We start from the raw sequence: 18,706 nt of genomic DNA on the forward strand, positions 1-18,706 counted from the left end.
CGACAGGTCTCGTTGTTTTCCCCGACGATTGCATAGGGAAAGAAAACGTTCCTGATCCCACTACCCCCCTACAAATAAAGCAAACTCCACATCCCAAACGCGCAATGGCCCTTGGGTAACATCACGAAACTTTCGCCCCCGGTATCCTTGGTCCAAATTCTATACGCTTCCCCTGTGGAGCGCCACGGTGGCGAGATGTTAACTGCCTCGTCCTGGTATACAGGAGGTCACGGGTTTCGATTCCCCCGTGGTCGTGTGGATTCATCTCCGGGTCCTCCGGTTTTTCCCTCCGCATTTAGAGTCAACATGCGTTTAACGAGTATTTTGGCTGCTTGCTATACATTTCCACACGATGAGCCATTTCGCTTAGCTATCGTTTGTGGCCAGGTCTCTTCTAAAAAAAAAACGAGCCGTATAACTCAGTGGGCCTTAACTGGTAAAATAAAAATAGGTTTTAGCTTCTCCAGACATGCAAATGAATGAGCCATTGCACCACGCACTATGCGCGTAGCCACAAACAAAGCCCGACTAACATACGCTACGTACAAAAACAACACTTCACAGTAATCATGTGTATATTTTTTACGTTGTCATTGGCAATGGGGGCTGGGCCCACGGCAACCCGGGGCCCACGTGATAACTTTTTTAAACTTTTATTTTAAGCAAGGGAGCATCCGGACGTCGGCGGCTCGCGTTGATCGGGGCTCCGATCAACGCGAGCGTCGCTAACCCCAGCGGGGTTGGTGGATCGCGCGCGGATGGGAGTCGCGGTTGCGCGTGCGCCAGTGGCACAAGACCGCCGCCAAGGGTATCGCACGGCAGGCAGGTTCGCGACACGCTGCCCTGCGCCGGGCTTCATCTCATCTCCCGTGCGCATTTTTTTGTTTTGTTTCCGGCCGCGTACAAAGGAGGCTCAACAGAAAGACAACCCAAGTAGCGATGGAGCGAAAGATCCCCCGAGCGGGGGAAAGGAGTCGTTGGGAAACAACCCGGGATGGAGCTCGAGTTGCCGTGAGCCGGTCAGCCTCTGCCGGCCAACGGGCGCCCATTGCTTTGCCCAAACCCCACTGACCAGCGTGGGGAGGTATGGTCAAATAACCCCTATGACCCGCACAGGCGTGGCGAGGACTCTCATCCAGCAGCGGATTGCGAGAAGGGTGATTTGAGGGTGGGGAGGAAGGGGTGCCGGGGCGGGTGGATGGTAACCGAGCTACAAAGCCAGTGACTCGCGTCCCCATCGGTGACCACGGCGAACAGCAGCGGTGCAACGAGGTCCGAGCTGCCACTGGGGATCCCACTCCGCCTCCTTCACCAACCTGCACTGGCCGGTGTGGTGAAGTATGGTCAAAACAAGCCGCCACCCCCCCCACCCCCCCCCGCCCCCGCCACCACCATTGACCAACATTGCACAAGAATATATCTTTTTTTAATCCAGCAGTTGAATTGACAAATGGCCGTATCTTATTATTATTGTGCGAATTGGAGGAATAAAAAAAGTTGAATTTTGGCACTGATTTTGGCACAGATGACAATCGGAGGTTTGCCGTTCACTCCAGCGGTATGGATCTCGTCAGACCTGGGTTAGTGCTGCTTGGGAATACCAGGTGTTACAGGCTTGGGCCCTGCGTTGGCCAGGAGATGCGAGCACAGCGATGGATTATTTAATCCAGCTGTGAGGAGTTATCAGTGTTTCCCCCCTCCCCCCCTTCATTACAACGGGGTTCTCTGGCTCCCTCCCACTAGCCAAACAAACGCCCATTATTGGGAATTGGCAAAAAAACCTGAAACAAAAGTTTTTAATTTAATTTAAATTTGCATTGCTATCACCAAATTTTGATTGTGAGAATTCAACTCATTTCTCCAGTGGCAAGTCAACAGCCGTCGTGCTATCAAGAGAGATCAGGTCCCTGTCGTGGGGAATGTGGAGTTTCCACTGTTGGCTCAGGGACGCCCAACACCGGGGGTTTGAAGAGGGGGACACCCCCCTCGGGACTGTTGACTTGACACGAGGGATTCCGGATTGTAGTTATTCATGTTTGCTGCTGCTGTCGGCTTTGTTTTAATTCTCCCTGCCAGTCGCGACTTGGGGCAGCCGACAAAGAGACGGCACAAAGACAGCCGCCCCAACGCTCGTCCGGGCAGGGAGGCACGCGTGCGTGCGTGCGTGCGCCGGTGCTCCGAACGAGCATTTCCGAAACTCTTGACTCGCGGGTTTGAAAATCTCAGAACGAAGGGTCAGGGGGCGCCGTCCGCTACAAGCGCGACATCTGCTCGGGCAGCGTGGCCCGGTCGTGCGGGTCGCTCACGAAGCCCCCGTTGCTGTACTCGCGCATGTTTGTGAAGTTCTGGCCGCTCACGGCAACCGGACCTCCACCCGTCTGCTTGAGCAGCAGAGCGGCCGCGGCGCCGCCGCCGCCGCCGCCGCCGCCGCCGCCGCCGCCGTCCTCATCGTTGCTGTTGTTGTTGCTGTTGCTGCCGCCGGGCGAGAGCGGCGACGGCGGCGGGAAGACGGAGGGCGAGGGCGGGTCGAGCACGCTGAGCTCGCGCCGCGCAGCGTGCGCCACCACGCCCGCGCCGATCGCGTCGCCCAGCACGTTCACCGCCGTGCGGAAACGGTCGCTGCACGGGGCGGGCAGATGGACGGGAGGGCGGGGATGGGAGGGCAGGGACGGGAGGGTAGGGACGGGAGGGCAGGGACGGGAGGGCAGGGACGGGAGGGCAGGGACGGGAGGGCAGGGATGGGAGGGTAGGGATGGGAGGGTAGGGATGGGAGGGCAGGGATGGGAGGGCAGGGACGGGAGGGCAGGGATGGGAGGGCAGGGATGGGAGGGCAGGGATGGGAGGGCAGGGATGGGAGGGTAGGGATGGGAGGGTAGGGATGGGAGGGCAGGGATGGGAGGGCAGGGACGGGAGGGCAGGGATGGGAGGGCAGGGACGGGAGGGTAGGGACGGGAGGGTAGGGATGGGAGGGCAGGGATGGGAGGGCAGGGACGGGAGGGCAGGGATGGGAGGGCAGGGACGGGAGGGCAGGGATGGGAGGGCAGGGATGGGAGGGCAGGGATGGGAGGGTAGGGACGGGAGGGCAGGGACGGGAGGGCAGGGACGGGAGGGCAGGGATGGGAGGGCAGGGACGGGAGGGTAGGGATGGGAGGGCAGGGACGGGAGGGCAGGGACAGGAGGGCAGGGACGGGAGAAAGGGAGAGGACAAACTTAAGGCCGTGACTGACTGACGATTGTCACCTGCAATAGTTGCGACACGAATTGCAACGGCTGAACACGCACCATCACTCCGATTCCTCTTTTCCACCGGCACAATCGAGCCAAACCAGCGTGGGGCTCTTCTGATACAGGTGATTTTCCACCGTCTAGTTTTACACCTAGGCTTTCAATACCAATGTTATGATTCATAACTAGTTTGGTTTAAATTGCGAAGGTATAATATCAATGATTATATTATCTGTAATCCTCAGTCTTGGTCATGCAGGGTGTAATCTCAAAGATGTTACTTGCATTTCAACATTCTTCCTTCTTCTTTTTTGCCAATAAGCTAAATCCATCGGCGTATTTGACCACGACGTGACAACTTGATTCGATTGCCTCCGTCGGCTGGTGGAGGGTTACGTACGTATCTGTGTTGAACTTTTCCGTACCATACATAGCCAACCGTGCTAACCGGAGGTGCGGTTATAGTTTTAAAAAGTGCTTTCCACTGGCTATTTCCCGAGCCAAGCCAAAACCAAAACATGAAACTATTTTTTTAATTTTGATATTTTTATTTGACCAGGTATGCCCACTGAGCTATGTAGCTCTTTTTCAGAGGAGACCTGGCTATCACCAATGATGGCGCAACTAAGTGGCTCATAACGTGGAAACTTCTCGCAGCCGAATACTCGAAATGCATTGTCGCTAAATGTGGAGGGAAAAACCGGAGGATCTGGAGAAAAATCCACGCAACCACGAGGAGCGAGACACGCGAGCTCCAAATATACAGCAGGCATCAGAGTCGGGATCAGACGCTTGACCTCCAGCATACCAGACGAGGCGGTTTGCATCTCGCCACCATGGCGCCTTACAGGGCATCTGACTCATTGGGCCACGCAGGGTTAGGAGCGGGGGTGAATCACTTGGATCCAGCTTGCATCGGTATTAAGTTATCCTCGCGAACGGAATTTCAGTGGGTTAAAGCCAGATGCCACCTCGTGGGCCACGCCGGGTTGGTGTCGGCACGACTCGGTTGTGAACTGTGGTCGAATAACCCCGTGACCTGTACGGGTTATCTCACATTGGATTAATGAGAGAGCCATACATGTAGATACATGTAGGAGGCATGTGATGAATAACTGATTAATACACTTAAATCAATTCCTATGGGAGCATAAGAACTGGTGATCAACTAACTCGTGCAAAGCACACATGCGGTTGTAACCATGTGGCGAATGGAACAAATGAGCCGGGACAAACACACGGTGTGGAAGAAACGGGAAGGATAATCCAAACGAGATTGTAAACGTTGAGACTGATAACGCAACGCAAAACAGGGCAAAACGAGACAGCTGGTCGAAAACTTGATGGGCAGTACAAACCGGACAGAGGAACCAAACAGAACTATTTTTTTTATTTTACCAGGTAAGGCCCATTGAGCTATACAGCTCTTTTTCAGAAGAGACCTGGCCACAATTGATTGCTCAACGAAGTGGCTTATCGCGTGGAAATTTGTAGCAGCCAAATACTCTAAACGCATGCTGATTATAAATGTGGGGGGGAAAATCGGAGGACCTGGAGAAAAATCGACGCGACCACGGGGAGAACACGCAAACTCCAAATATACAGCAGCAGGCGTCAGGGTTGGAGAGACAGTTAACATTCGCCAACGCGACAGGACGAAACTGATGCTACAAACAGGACCTCAAGAAGCAATTGAATCTTCACAATTGGTACGTGACATCTGAATGTGAATTGTCGAGGTGTGAGATGGGTGGGGGGGGCACGAGGGGGCTGGGGGGTCAGTAAATCAACACACGGCCGACGCACGCACACACGGAGCGAGTGAGAGGACCACGCGGAGAGACAACGGCAGTGGTGGTGGGTTGGGGGGTTAGCGTGGCGTGGCGTGCACTCACAGGAGCCAGTCGACGGCGATGATGAGGGTCACGTCCTCAGAAGGGAGCCCCACGGCCGTGAGCACCATCACCATGGTGACGAGGCCGGCCTGGGGCACTCCGGCCGCACCGATACTCGCAGCGGTGGCCGTCACGCTAAGGGGCACGCCGACGACAACATCGTCATCATCACCGACATCACCCACGACGTCACCACCGACGTCATCACCGACAGCACTCTGATATCACCAACATCGTCATCACCCACGACATCACCACCGACGTCATCACCGACATCACTCTGATATCACCAACATCGTCATCATCACCGACGTCATCACCGACATCACCGACATCACTCTGATATCACCAACATCACCAACATCACCGACATCACCGACATCACCGACGACATCACCACCGACGTCATCACCGACATCACTCTGATATTACCAACATCGACATCATCACCGACGTCATTACCGACATCACTCTGATATCACCAACATCACCAACATCACCGACATCACCGACATCACCGACGACGTCACCACGATGTCATCACCGACATCACCAATGACGTCACCACCGACATCATCACCGGCATCACTCTGATATCGCCAACATCACCGCCATCACTGGCATCAATGACATCACCAACATCGCATTCCTATTTTAAATGCCAAAAGTGAGTTCCTCTCACGTGTATCATGCAAAACGTTATTGTGGATTTCTCACTACATTTCAATTCACATATTTCTGCGTGTTTATGATTGCACAATCATCATTATTTATTCGTCATGATTCTGTAGTCTCCCTGCTTTTGATCTCTAGAGCTCCTGTGAACCCTCCCTTCTCGTGTAGCGTTCTCGCGACCGCCGTATCATCACCCGCTGTGGCTGATCTGAAGTGACTAACATCTGAAACCGTCCCAGGTCGTCCATGATGTAAGGGGCCACTAATAGCATGCGTGTGTGTCTCCGTGTGTCTGTGTGTCTGTGTGTGTGTCTGTGTGTGTGTTTGAATGTTCGAACGCTCACTGCGGAGGAGAGGATGCCACTCCTCTGTCAGGAGCTGGACCGGTACTGCCTGGATCTCTGTGGCATTCAGGAGGTCCGGTGGACCGGTTCTGGCTCCTGCCACCATGAGGGGTGGACTGTCCTCTACTCGGGGCAGCAGACTGCCAAACAACAGAGTGTGGCTCTTCTTGTGAACAAAAAAATGAAGGGGGCGTGGGAGCGTGGCGGTGAGGTGTGGGAAGCTGTAAGCCCCAGGCTACTTTGGGCTCGCCTTCCCATCAACCGGAGGTGAGGAGTGGTGGTCGTGGTTACTTATGCCCCCACCGAAGACGAACATCCGTGGAGGGATGCAGGAAAAGCCGATGAGTCAGATGCCTTCTATGACCTCCTGCCACAGGTGCTGGCTAAAGTGACCCCTCGGGATAGAGTCATCTTGTTGGGTGACTTCAATGCCCGAGTTGGTCATGATGCTGGCACCTGGTCTGGATTGGAGGGCATGGGCCAGATCAGCTCAATAACAATGGTAGGAGGCTGCTAGATTTTTGTGCAGCCCATGGGCTTGTAATTACCAACACGCTGTTCCGGCATCGGCGCATCCACACAACATCATGGATGCATGCCGGGTACAAGCAAGAACATCTGCTGGAGTACATAGTGACGGACCAGCGGATGCGAGCCCATGTCCTTGACACCAGGACCTACCGTGGAGCTGATCTGCCCTCTGACCATCGACTAGTCATCTGTAAGATGCGCCTGCCATTCTTCCACTCCGGTGGTGGGTGTACACCCAGGACCCCATTTCAAACTAAAGTGGCCTGGTATCAGTTATCTGATGAAAGTTGCAAGCAAGAATTTCATCATTGCTTGCGGCTGGGATTGGCGTCGTCCCCCACTCCTCCTGATGTCGAGGGTAAATGGGCGAGGTTTAGGACTGTGACTCAGGCAGCTGCAATGGCTGCTTTGGGTACGTGGTCCAGACCTCCCCAGAGACCCTGGCTGACAGAGGAGGTGTTCAGGATGGTTGAGAAAAAGCGACAGGCCCACTGTCATCGGCTACAGAATCCCACGTCAGAGAATGAGGCTTACCGCAGCCTTCGCTCGGAGGTTCGGAGAGCCGTGAGGCGCTGCAAGGATGGGTGATGGTCGCGGATTGCTGAGGAGATGGAGTCTGCCTCAGTGGCACACGATCACAAATCTCTATTTAACTCCATCAAAAAAGTAACCTGCAGCGCCACACCTATTACCATCATTAGGGGAAAAATACGGTGATCCAATCTCCGACCCCCAGGAACAGGTTTGCAGATTTGCTGAGCATTTCTGTGAGGTCCTGGGGGAGGGAAAATCCCTCAGCCAGGAAAACATCGTGGCACAAAGTGAGGATGACCCTGCTGAGGCTGCGGTGCCTCAAATATTGGAAGAAGTCACCCCCTGTGAGTGGTGCCATCTGGCTGAAGTGCCATCTGTTGAGGACGTACTGAAGGCGATCCGGAGTCTGAGACCAGGAAAGGCAGCGGGCAGAGATGATCTCCCAAGAGAAATGCTGAGGGAGGGTGGCGTTTGTGCACAGACCGCCCTATATGACATCATAAGAACAGTCTGGACCACTGGACAGGTTCCGCAAGATTGGAAGGATGCCCTGTGGTCCCCCTCTTTAAGAAGGGGGACCGCACAGACTGTAACAACTACAGGGGCATCTCACGCCTCAGTGTGCCGGGAAAGGTCCTGGCAAGGATAATTCAACATCACCTTGCCAGGCACGCTGAGGAGAGGCTTGCAGAGCCCCAATGCGGTTTCAGGAAAGGGCGGTCCTGCACAGATGCCATATTTTCTGTCCGTCTGCTACAGCAGAGGTATAGGGAATTCCAGCAAGACTTACATCTCTGCTTTATTGACTTGGTAAAGGCCTATGATACCATCAGTAGGCCTGGGCTACGGGTTGTTCTTCGTGCTTTTGGAGTACCTGACCCTCTGCTCACAATCATTAAGGACCTCCATGATGGTGAGCGGGCCCGGGTAAAACTACGTGGCCGGGAGTAGAACCATTTCCTGTACACCTTGGGGTGCGACAGGGATGTCCTCTGGCTCCCACATTATTTAACATCTATTTTGACCACATAGTTCGTGAAGACTTCAATAGCTGTACCGGGGGAATCTCCATATGGTAGAGATATAATGGGAGGCTGATCGATGCCCGGGTGCGGTCAAGGGATGGCTCCCTATTGCTCAACCACGTTATGTATGCCGATGATTTGGTAATAGCTGCTCATTCAGAGGATGAGTTGGAGACGCTGCTGCTGAGACTGGAGCGTGCCACTAAGAGATGGGGCCTTACCATCAGCCCCACCAAAACTAAGCACCTGCCTGGGTATTTTGTACCATCGGACACTCCACCCCCACAACTCCCAATTGGTGATGGGGCAGTTGTGGAGAGAGTGGAGAGTTTCCCATACCTGGGCAGTGTGCTATGACCGGCTCCAGTTTAACAGCAGAGCTCTCACTCCGAATCAGTCGAGCGGCAATATATTTTCATTGGATGAGTAACGCTGTGTGGAAGCTACCTGGTCTGTCGCTCCACACTAAGCTTCAGGTCTTCTCGGCCACGGTCATTCCCTCCCTTCTCTACACTTGCGAAACATGGACCCCCCTAATGGAACATCTTCGCCGGTTAGAAACATTTAGGCTGGCCTGCCTACGATCCATCCTGGGTTTAACCAGGCCGGAATGTGTGAGGAGCTCACAAATCCTTGAAAGATCTGGGCAAGGTCCCATCGGTGAGCTCCTCCGGCAGGAAAGGCTGCGTTGGCTGGGTCAGGTAGCCCGCATGCCCAGCCACCGGATGCCGAAACAGCTTTTGTTCGGCCGGATTGAGGGGGCTAAACGGGCGCGGCACAGGCTAGAGAAGAGATTGAGTGATGTGGTACAGAAGGACGTGGAGCTGAGTGGACTTGCCAATGACTGGTACCAGCGGTGTCAAGATCGGCCTCTGTGGAGGAGGCTCGTGAAGGACGCTACTGGGCAGTTGGAGGCAGTCGCCCTCCAACAACAACGGAGGGTGGATGAGCGACGCTCAGAACAACGAGCGGAGCGCCGGGTGGCTAAAGCACAGCAGGTTGGCACAGTAGGGGGCACAGGTGGTGCATCAGCCAGTCATCTCAGTCAGTCGACCCGTGGCACCTGGGTCTGCCCCGTGACCGCCTGCCCGCGGGCATTCGACACATCACGTGGCCTCAAGGTGCACATGGCCTGGCACAAGCGTCGTGGTGACGTCACCGCCACTTAGTGGCGAAATGGCGGTTGTTGTTGTCTGTGTGTGTCTGTGTGTCTGTGTGGGAAGCGATAGTGTTGCGGTTAGCACGCTGCGCTACGAACCCGGCGACCCAAGTTCGATTCAACCTAGGGCCTCCCCTAGGTTGACTCAGCCTCAAATGTGTACCCGGTGCTGTGTGGAGTAAACATCGCCACTAAGGGAGCCAAATGTGGCCGGGCGTGGTGCTGGCCACCCACCCCCTCGTGTGCCGTGCCGGCCTTTATAGGTGATCGCTAACAGCACTTTCCCCAACAGTATGTGCAGGCTATGTACGGGGGATCTTTGTCTTTGTGTGTGTGTGTGTGTGAGAGCCGCTAACAACGTCGCAAGCTGGCGCAGCAGGGAGTACATGTGGTCATCTCACTCAGTGAACCCCATGGCACCTGGCTCTGTCCCATGACCTGCCAGCGAGACACTTCACGTGGCCACAAGAGTGCACCTAGCCTGACAACAAGCGCCGCATGGTGATGTCACCGCCCGTTATTATCACGTGAGTTATCATTTGTGGCCAGGCCCCTTCTGGAAAAGAAGCTAATAGCTCAGTGGGTTTTGCCTGGTAAAATTAAATATGTATTTTTTCAAGTGATTTTCCTACCTTCCCTATACTTTGCACTCCTATTTTGTTTCTGTATTGTTTGTTATTCTAACCTTTTGACCCATCCTTGCTGGAGCCTCATAGCTCATCGGATTTCCTCCAGTATAAATGTTCTGATTTTCATAGCGGCGAACGGCGGTTGTCATCGCCGTTAATGTCGCTGTTGTTGTCGTCATTGTCGTCGTCGTCGTCGTCGTCGTCGTTGTTGTTGTTGCTGTTGTTGTTGTTGTTGCCGTGCGAGGGCCGTACCTGATGGTGACGATCTGCCCGAAGTTGAGCTCCATGTCGTTAAGCTGCGCGATGAAGATGGCCGCCACGGCCTCGTACAGCGCCGTGCCGTCCATGTTGATGGTGGCCCCGACGGGCAGCACGAAGCGGGTCACCCTCTTGTCCACCCCGTTGTTCTCCTCCAGGCACTTGAAGGTGACGGGCAGAGTCGCCGAGCTGTCGGGGGGGGGGGGGGGGGGGGGGGTCGGCGTGGAGGAGGGGGAGGGGAGCCGGCCGGGTTCGGCGAACAAAGAAGCGAAAAAGGCGTCGAGCGAAAACGATGTCCCCAAAGTGACAACGCGATAACGATAACGTCCGGCGAGATGCGATGTACTTACTGCTAAGCACACCGCGCAATGAGATGGCGGGATGAATTATTGAGGGTACACCGCCGCGTCAATGTATCATTCCACGTTACCATATCGCTGCACCGCACAAGAAAGTAGTTCGTGATCGACCGCTCAGGAACCGCGTTATAACGGGGGGGGGGGGGGCGCATTGTGTGTTATAACGGGGGGGGGGCGCATTGTGTGTTATAACGGGGGGCGCATTGTGTGTTATAACGGGGGGGCACATTGTGTGTTATAACGGGGGGCACATTGTCTGTTATAACGGGGGGGCACATTGTGTGTTATAACGGGGGGCGCATTGTGTTATAACGGGGGGCACATTGTGTATTATAATGGGGGTACATTGTGTGTTATAACAGGGGGCACATTGTGTATTATAATGGGGGGCGCATTGTGTGTTATAACAGGGGGGGGCGCATTGTGTGTTATAACGGGGGGTACATTGTGTGTTATAACGGGGGCACATTGTGTGTTATAACGGGGGGCACATTGTGTGTTATAACGGGGGCGCATTGTGTGTTATAACGGGGGGCGCTTTGTGTGTTATAACGGGGGGCACATTGTGTGTTATAACGGGGGGGCCATTGTGTGTTATAACGGGGGGCGCATTGTGTGTTATAACGGGGGGGCGCATTGTGTGTTATAACGGGGGGCACATTGTGGGTTATAACAGGGGGGGTGTATTGTGTGTTATAACGGGGGGCACATTGTGTGTTATAACAGGGGGGGGCGTATTGTGTGTTATAACAGGGGGGGGCGCATTGTGTGTTATAACGGGGGGTACATTGTGTGTTATAACGGGGGCACATTGTGTGTTATAACGGGGGGCACATTGTGTGTTATAACGGGGGCGCATTGTGTGTTATAACGGGGGGCGCTTTGTGTGTTATAACGGGGGGCACATTGTGTGTTATAACGGGGGGCCCATTGTGTGTTATAACGGGGGGCGCATTGTGTGTTATAACGGGGGGGCGCATTGTGTGTTATAACGGGGGGCACATTGTGGGTTATAACAGGGGGGGTGTATTGTGTGTTATAACGGGGGGCACATTGTGTGTTATAACAGGGGGGGGCGTATTGTGTGTTATAACGGGGGGCGCATTGTGTGTTATAACGGGGGGCACATTGTGTGTTATAATGGGGGGGCGTATTGTGTGTTATAACGGGGGGCGCATTGTATGTTATAACAGGGGGCACATTGTATGTTATAATGGGGGGGCGTATTGTGTGTTATAACGGGGGGCGCATTGTGTGTTATAATGGGGGGCACATTGTGTGTTATAACGGGGGGCACATTGTGTGTTATAACGGGGGCGCTTTCCGTCCTGGAACAAAATGCGTCGTGCGAACACCGCGCGTTAAGGCAAGGACTTACCGTACTCGTAAATGTAATGCGCGCATTCTTTCACGACCAAGGTTACGATTCATCATTGATTTTCGGGTCAGATCGTCGCACAAGTAAAACTGTGTGTCCGACACAATTCTCCACCCGATACAGTCAATTAATAAAGTTGGCACGCGATGAACCCAATTTAGCTCCGCTTTAGAGCCATCGACACGCGCTTGTACGTATGTCGAACTTATTTCGCATCGTACGTAGCCAGCCGTGCTAATTGTGGTTGGTGGTTGCCCATCCAAGGACTATGCAGGCTCAACCCTGCTCAGATTGTGAATTTTAATGAGATTGCATTCTGCCTGATTTTGTCTTAGTCCAATACAAGACAGTTTGCATTTATATAGTGTCTAAATGTGACCGCATTGCAAGGTGCTGTACGGAAACAGTTGGCGTATTTAATTTGCCATTCTATTGTATTCTTCCGAACGGCAAATATTTTCAGGAGCTCGATGCCAATGTGTGGGTTTGCTGCTAGCCACGGCGAGAGGACTTCAGGACAGAGTTCATGTGGTGCCGCTGTTCCTCCTTCTCCTATGTTGAAGGAGTGCCGACTGCCGGGGTTTATAAAATATGGTCCGCAAACTATCACTGCCCATAGACTAACACTGCCCATAGACTAACAATGCCCATAGACTAACACTGCCCATAGACTAACACTGCCCATAGACTAACACTGCCCATAGACTAACACTGCCCATAGACTAACACTGCCCATAGACTAACACTGCCCATAGATTAACACTGCCTATAGACTAACACTGCCCATAGACTAACACTGCCCATAGACTAACACTGCCCATAGACTAACACTGCCCATAGACTAACACTGCCCATCGACTAAACATTGCCAATCGACTAAACATTGCTCATAGACTATTCTTGCGTATGGCAATATATTCAGGAGCTAAAGTGCCACGACGAAACGGCTTCAGAAAGAGTTTTGTGTATTTTTGCGATTGACCCCCCTCCTTTGTTGAAGCAGCGCAGTCCACAGTGGGTTTACTGTGTGGGCAGTAGCTTTGGTTGCACGGCCGTAGTCGCCCTCGCCTGCGGCTTGTGTCTTTACGACGGAGATGTGCCCATCGGCCTGTTGATGTTCTGGCGAGGTCAATGGATTTCACCTCCAGTGCCTTCGACGACGAGTAGGGGGAATGTGAAATCCAGGAGGTGCGATGGTGTGTGTTCGAATTGCCATGATCTGTGGTCACGATTCAATTTTAAAATCGAATAGTTTTCATCATCTTCGTTTGTTTCTGTCTCATCGGCCATTTGACAATCCACCGCTGGACGATGATCTCCCGCAGGATGTGAGTAATTGGGGCGGCGGGGGGGTGTGGGGGGGGTGTTTAGCCATACTTCACCACGTTGGTCAGTGCCGGTTGGTGACAGTGTGACCAGGACCGGTTGAGAAATCGGTCACTGGTGATGTTGGCCATGGCCCTGGATTCTCACTCAGGTCGCTGGCCTTCATCATATCGTGCAGTGCTAACGGCTTTGGCACGACTCCATCCCCATCATTCATAAACTGACCTCAAATGCATCCTCGCTCCGATCATCCAGTGATTATAATCACCACCAAATCAATAAACACAAATCGTCGTCATCATTTTGCAAAACGTCAGCGCGGGCTGGTGAAGGCGGTACAACCAAGGGCCTCGTTCGCCACTCACGTGAAGCCGTGGCCGGCAACTGAACTCAGGGGTGGTGGCTGGGTTCACAGCACGATTCACCCAAATCTTCACACCGTTTACATGAGCTATGAATACTGCAGGTTGCTCCCCAATAATTGTGTGGATAAGAATCAATTGTAACCGATACATAAACGGATCATTGGACGGCTAAATGTACCGTTAGCGTATCATTTTCAAAGAATGTAAATGAACAATTACGGTAATCATAATAAGTATGACAATTGATGTACTTGTTTAATTATGACATCATTACATTCCCTGTAAGGATCACACACGCACATCGGGGACAACAGTCTCTCTTGCTAAAGTAGCAGACTTGGGGCGTGAACAAAGAATGTATCATGCCAAATATGTTCACGCATTAAAAATTTACACAATAATAAAACATAACCAGATATGAGAAAATGAGTTACGTACTTGCATATACACGAACGCACGCACATACATCCACACACATGATATAGGAACAACAAACATATATATGCAATAATATATATTTCCCCGTAGAGCCTGTAATAGACTGTTGGGGCAAGTGCTGTTCGCGAGCACCTATTAAGGGCGGCACTCAGCACACGAGGGAATGTGTGGCCAGCACCACGCCCGGTGGCTTTTTCACTCCAGTGCTCATGTTTACTACACACCACGCCAGGTACTCATTCAAGGCTGAGACGACCGAGGGGAGGCCCGGGACCAGTTCAGACAATCACCACTGGTGTTAGTTTAACACGTAGGCTTGTGGCCGTGAGCGGGGATCGAACTCGAGTCGCCGGGTTTGTGACGCAGTGCGCTAAACACTACACTACCGTCCCCCTCTATGTCATGCAGTATGTGCAATCAAATATAAGCAAGTATACACACATACACATGCATATGTATGATTTCACATACACACGTACATGCTTATACAGACGTGTACACATACTGCAAAGACGAAGATCCTCCCGTGCAGCCTTAAGAGACTGTTGGGTCAAGTGCTGTTAGCGAGCACCTATGAAGGCCGGCACGACACACAAGGGGATGGGTGGCCAGCACAACGCTCGGCCACCTTTGTCTCCCCAGTGGCGATGTTTTTTATACACCGCACCAGGTACTCATTTGAGGCTGAGTCGACCTAAGGGAGGCCCAGGACCGGTTCAGATAATCGTCACGGATGTTGGCTGTAAGCGGGAATCGAGCTCGGGTTGGTACACACACACACACGTATTGAGTTATTATAACCAAAACTGATCACGGAGACACGTTGAATTTGACTATATGCTTGTATTTAATTGAAATTGATTTAACAAATAATTACTTTAGCGTGTCAGTTTATTTACAGTTTTACCCCTGATATGAGAATGTTACGTCGACATTTTTATAACAAAGTCGCGAACAAGAAACAAAACATTGATTAATATTGACGTAATTTTCCACCCGAATGAAATCGTTTTTAAATATTATCATTAACGGTAAGCTATTTTCAAATAAATGACTTCGTAAATATTTGTTTTTCTATCGTACATTTCTCTACTGCGCTATTAATTACTCGGTAATGAAATGAAGCGTTATTTTTTTACTATCACCCATTTGTTCACTTAACGAGGTTACATCACCCTTACCACAATAATCACGGTGATTTATTTACGCGCACGCGTATTTAAAAAAAAGCACCCATCCGCCCGCGAGCGTTATTACCGTCAGCAAACGCTATCGCCAAAATTACAAAAAAAACGCGGAGCCACGCCGCCCCGTTATCATCTTGCGACGAGAAGAACTGGAGAGATGAAAGGGTCGCGGACGAGAGCGTATTAATCGAGACGTTACTTATGGCGGGGGTGCGCGATCGTGGTGCGCTGAGCTTCCACCCCCCCCCCGCCTTCTCAACACACTCGCTCCGCTGCCTTCCCATCCCCCCCGTCGCCACCACCTCCACCACCAACCACCGCCCCCTTTTGTCTGTGGCCGAGGATCCCCGGGCAAGGCATCATCTCGGGGGGGGGGGCGCGCAAACGCTGAGCCCAGCGAAAGCAATGATAAAATAAATCTAAATCTGCGCGACGCTCGCATAAAGCACGCGGCTGTGCGCACGCGCATGTGAGGTCACTTAAGTCAAGGGTAGCGATCTCTCCTCTTCCTTCTCTCGTCTGCTCATTCACTTTCTCGCACGTTCCATGTCCACCCCCCCCCCCGCCCCTCTGGCTCACGCTCCCTTCCCATCTCCAGTTTTTGTAATTTATCCTGGAAGAAGACGCTCCTGGATTTGGTCAGAGGTGTTTGTGCACGCGTGCGTAGTGGGGAGCGTCAATGCAGCGGTTAGCGCTACGCTGCGTTACGAACTCGGCGTACCGGGTTCGATTCTCACTCACGGCCAACACCAGTGACGATTACCTGAACCGGTCCTGAACCTCCCCTGGGTCGACTCAGCATTAAATTAGAACCTAGTGCGGTGTGTAAACATCGCCACTAGGGAGACAAAGGCGGCCGGGCGTGGTGTTGGCCACCCACCCCCTCGTGTGCCGTGCCGGCCTTCATAGGTGCTCGCTAACAGCACTTGCCCCAACAGTCTGTTAAGGCTATACGGGGGATCTTTGTATGTTATTTCTCTGTGCCTCGGTAGACTATCGAATCAAAATGCTTATACCATTATGATCTTGGTCTCAAATAAAAAAAAAAATCTGAGTCATTATCCCAGGACCGAGCAAAGTGTCTCATCTCTAACTTCTCCATTCACTAAGAGGAACGATTTCCCTATTTAAACGATCGATCACGGTGCGAGCTATTTGGTGACGATGCCGTCGCTGCCTGCCGCGCCGGCAGCAGTGCCCAAGCACAGCTGATGAACACAAACCAAGAGCTGAGCACAAGTCAGCAGTGCCCGAGCACAGCTGACGAACACAAACCAAGAGCTGAGCACAAGTCAGCAGTGCCCGAGCACAGCTGGAGAACACAAACCAAGAGCTGAGCACAAGTCAGCAGTGCCCGAGCACAGCTGGAGAACACAAACCAAGAGCTGAGCACAAGTCAGCAGTGCCCAAGCACAGCTGGAGAACACAAACCAAGAGCTGAGCACAAGTCAGCAGTGCCCGAGCACAGCTGACGAACACAAACCAAGAATTGAGCACAAGTCAGCAGTGCCCGAGCACAGCTGACGAACACAAACCAAGAGCTGAGCACAAGTCAGCAGTGCCCGAGCACAGCTGGAGAACACAAACCAAGAGCTGAGCACAAGTCAGCAGTGCCCGAGCACAGCTGGAGAACACAAACCAAGAGCTGAGCACAAGTCAGCAGTGCCCAAGCACAGCTGGAGAACACAAACCAAGAGCTGAGCACAAGTCAGCAGTGCCCGAGCACAGCTGACGAACACAAACCAAGAATTGAGCACAAGTCAGCAGTGCCCGAGCACAGCTGACGAACACAAACCAAGAGCTGAGCACAAGTCAGCAGTGCCCGAACACAGCTGATGAACACAAACCAAGAGCTGAGCACAAGTCAGCAGTGCCCGAGCACAGCTAGAGAACACAAACCAAGAGCTGAGCACAAGTCAGCAGTGCCCGAGCACAGCTGGAGAACACAAACCAAGAACTGAGCACAAGTCAGCAGTGCCCGAACACAGCTGGAGAACACAAACCAAGAGCTGAGCACAAGTCAGCAGTGCCCGAGCACAGCTGACGAACACAAACCAAGAGCTGAGCACAAGTCAGCAGTGCCCGAACACAGCTGGAGAACACAAACCAAGAGCTGAGCACAAGTCAGCAGTGCCCGAGCACAGCTGACGAACACAAACCAAGAGCTGAGCACAAGTCAGCAGTGCCCGAGCACAGCTGAGGAACACAAACCAAGAGCTGAGCACAAGTCAGCAGTGCCCGAGCACAGCTGGAGAACACAAACCAAGAGCTGAGCACAAGTCAGCAGTGCCCGAGCACAGCTGGAGAACACAAACAAAGAGCTGAGCACAAGTCAGCAGTGCCCGAGCACAGCTGACGAACACAAACCAAGAGCTGAGCACGCGTTTGCTTCGACAGCGGCGCGTGGCCTTAAAAGAGGAGAGAGAAAAAAGAACGACGTGTACACGTCGCGTCATGTTGCGACGAACACGAGGGACGGGTTACCCTGCGGGGCGAACAAACAGCGGGCCCCCGTTTCCACGCTCAAGGATCACACCGTTGGCTCGTGCCCTGCCGCCCTCGCCGCTCCCCGCACGTGGCTGTTGGTGAGTGACTATTTGCCTCTGCGGGTGGGGCGCGTGGGGCCAATGTCACGGATCCACTTGCCCAAATTTCTCCCAATCACTCGCCTCTTCATTAGTCACACTCCACAACGCGTTGGTCAATAACGCCGAGTGCTCCCTTAAAATAAACAAAAAATCGCATGTGATAGGCGGCGTTTCGGGCAATGGCCCTTCTTCGTGGCACATTCGACCGTAAATTCGCTACAGAGATGTTGGTCGCAATTTACGAGAAATGAAAGTTTATATTTCACAGGCAAGAAATATTCCAAACTATTACAAGACACAGCTGCATTTACATCAACGTGTTTTGTGTGTGCCGTCATTGGCGACTAGGCTGGGACCATCAACTTAAATTTCTGACGAGCTCTTGAAACAGACGGAAACGCGAACATTGATATTTATTCATAATAAACAAGTTTTTTTGGGTTATATCTCGTAAATAAAAATGCGTCCTTAAACCCGCCACCGCTCGACACTGCCAATGAGTAAGGTTTGTCACGTAAACTACACGTGCCAATTAGTTACGACTTCAGCACACCGGTGTGTTGGAGAGTAAACCCACAACATTTACAATTTGATATTTACCAAGCTTAGCGACAAGTACCCTAAAACGGCTGCGCTAAATATAATCTCTGTCTCTCCCCCTCATCCTCTCGCCGTGTCTCCCCTCTCTCACCTTCTCCCAACACTCCTTTCTCTCTCCCTCACCCTTCTCCCACTCCTTCCCCTTTTGCTGGCTCTCTCTCTCTCGCCCTAGTCTGCATTTCAACAGCCG

At 52.7% G+C, this 18,706-nt stretch overlaps 1 protein-coding gene across 1 annotated transcript in view; it reads right to left on the bottom strand.

Moving 5' to 3' along the window:
* Positions 1–1,384: 1,384 nt before the first annotated feature.
* Positions 1,385–18,706, bottom strand: part of LOC116948944 (excitatory amino acid transporter 3-like) — a 54,362-nt gene continuing 37,040 nt past the window's right edge. Inside the window, exons 10-12 of the mRNA XM_032966246.2 lie at positions 10,270–10,464; positions 5,121–5,255; positions 1,385–2,619 (exon numbers count right to left, since the gene is read on the bottom strand). Of these exons, the coding sequence (XP_032822137.1) occupies positions 2,253–2,619; positions 5,121–5,255; positions 10,270–10,464 (697 nt within the window). The 3' untranslated portion in view covers positions 1,385–2,252. The remainder of the gene's footprint in view (positions 2,620–5,120; positions 5,256–10,269; positions 10,465–18,706) is intronic.

This window comes from Petromyzon marinus, chromosome 35 (genome assembly GCF_048934315.1).
Source record: "Petromyzon marinus isolate PM22_M1 ecotype Great Lakes invasive population chromosome 35, UKy_Petmar_22M1.pri1.0, whole genome shotgun sequence".
NCBI lineage: Eukaryota > Metazoa > Chordata > Hyperoartia > Petromyzontiformes > Petromyzontidae > Petromyzon > Petromyzon marinus.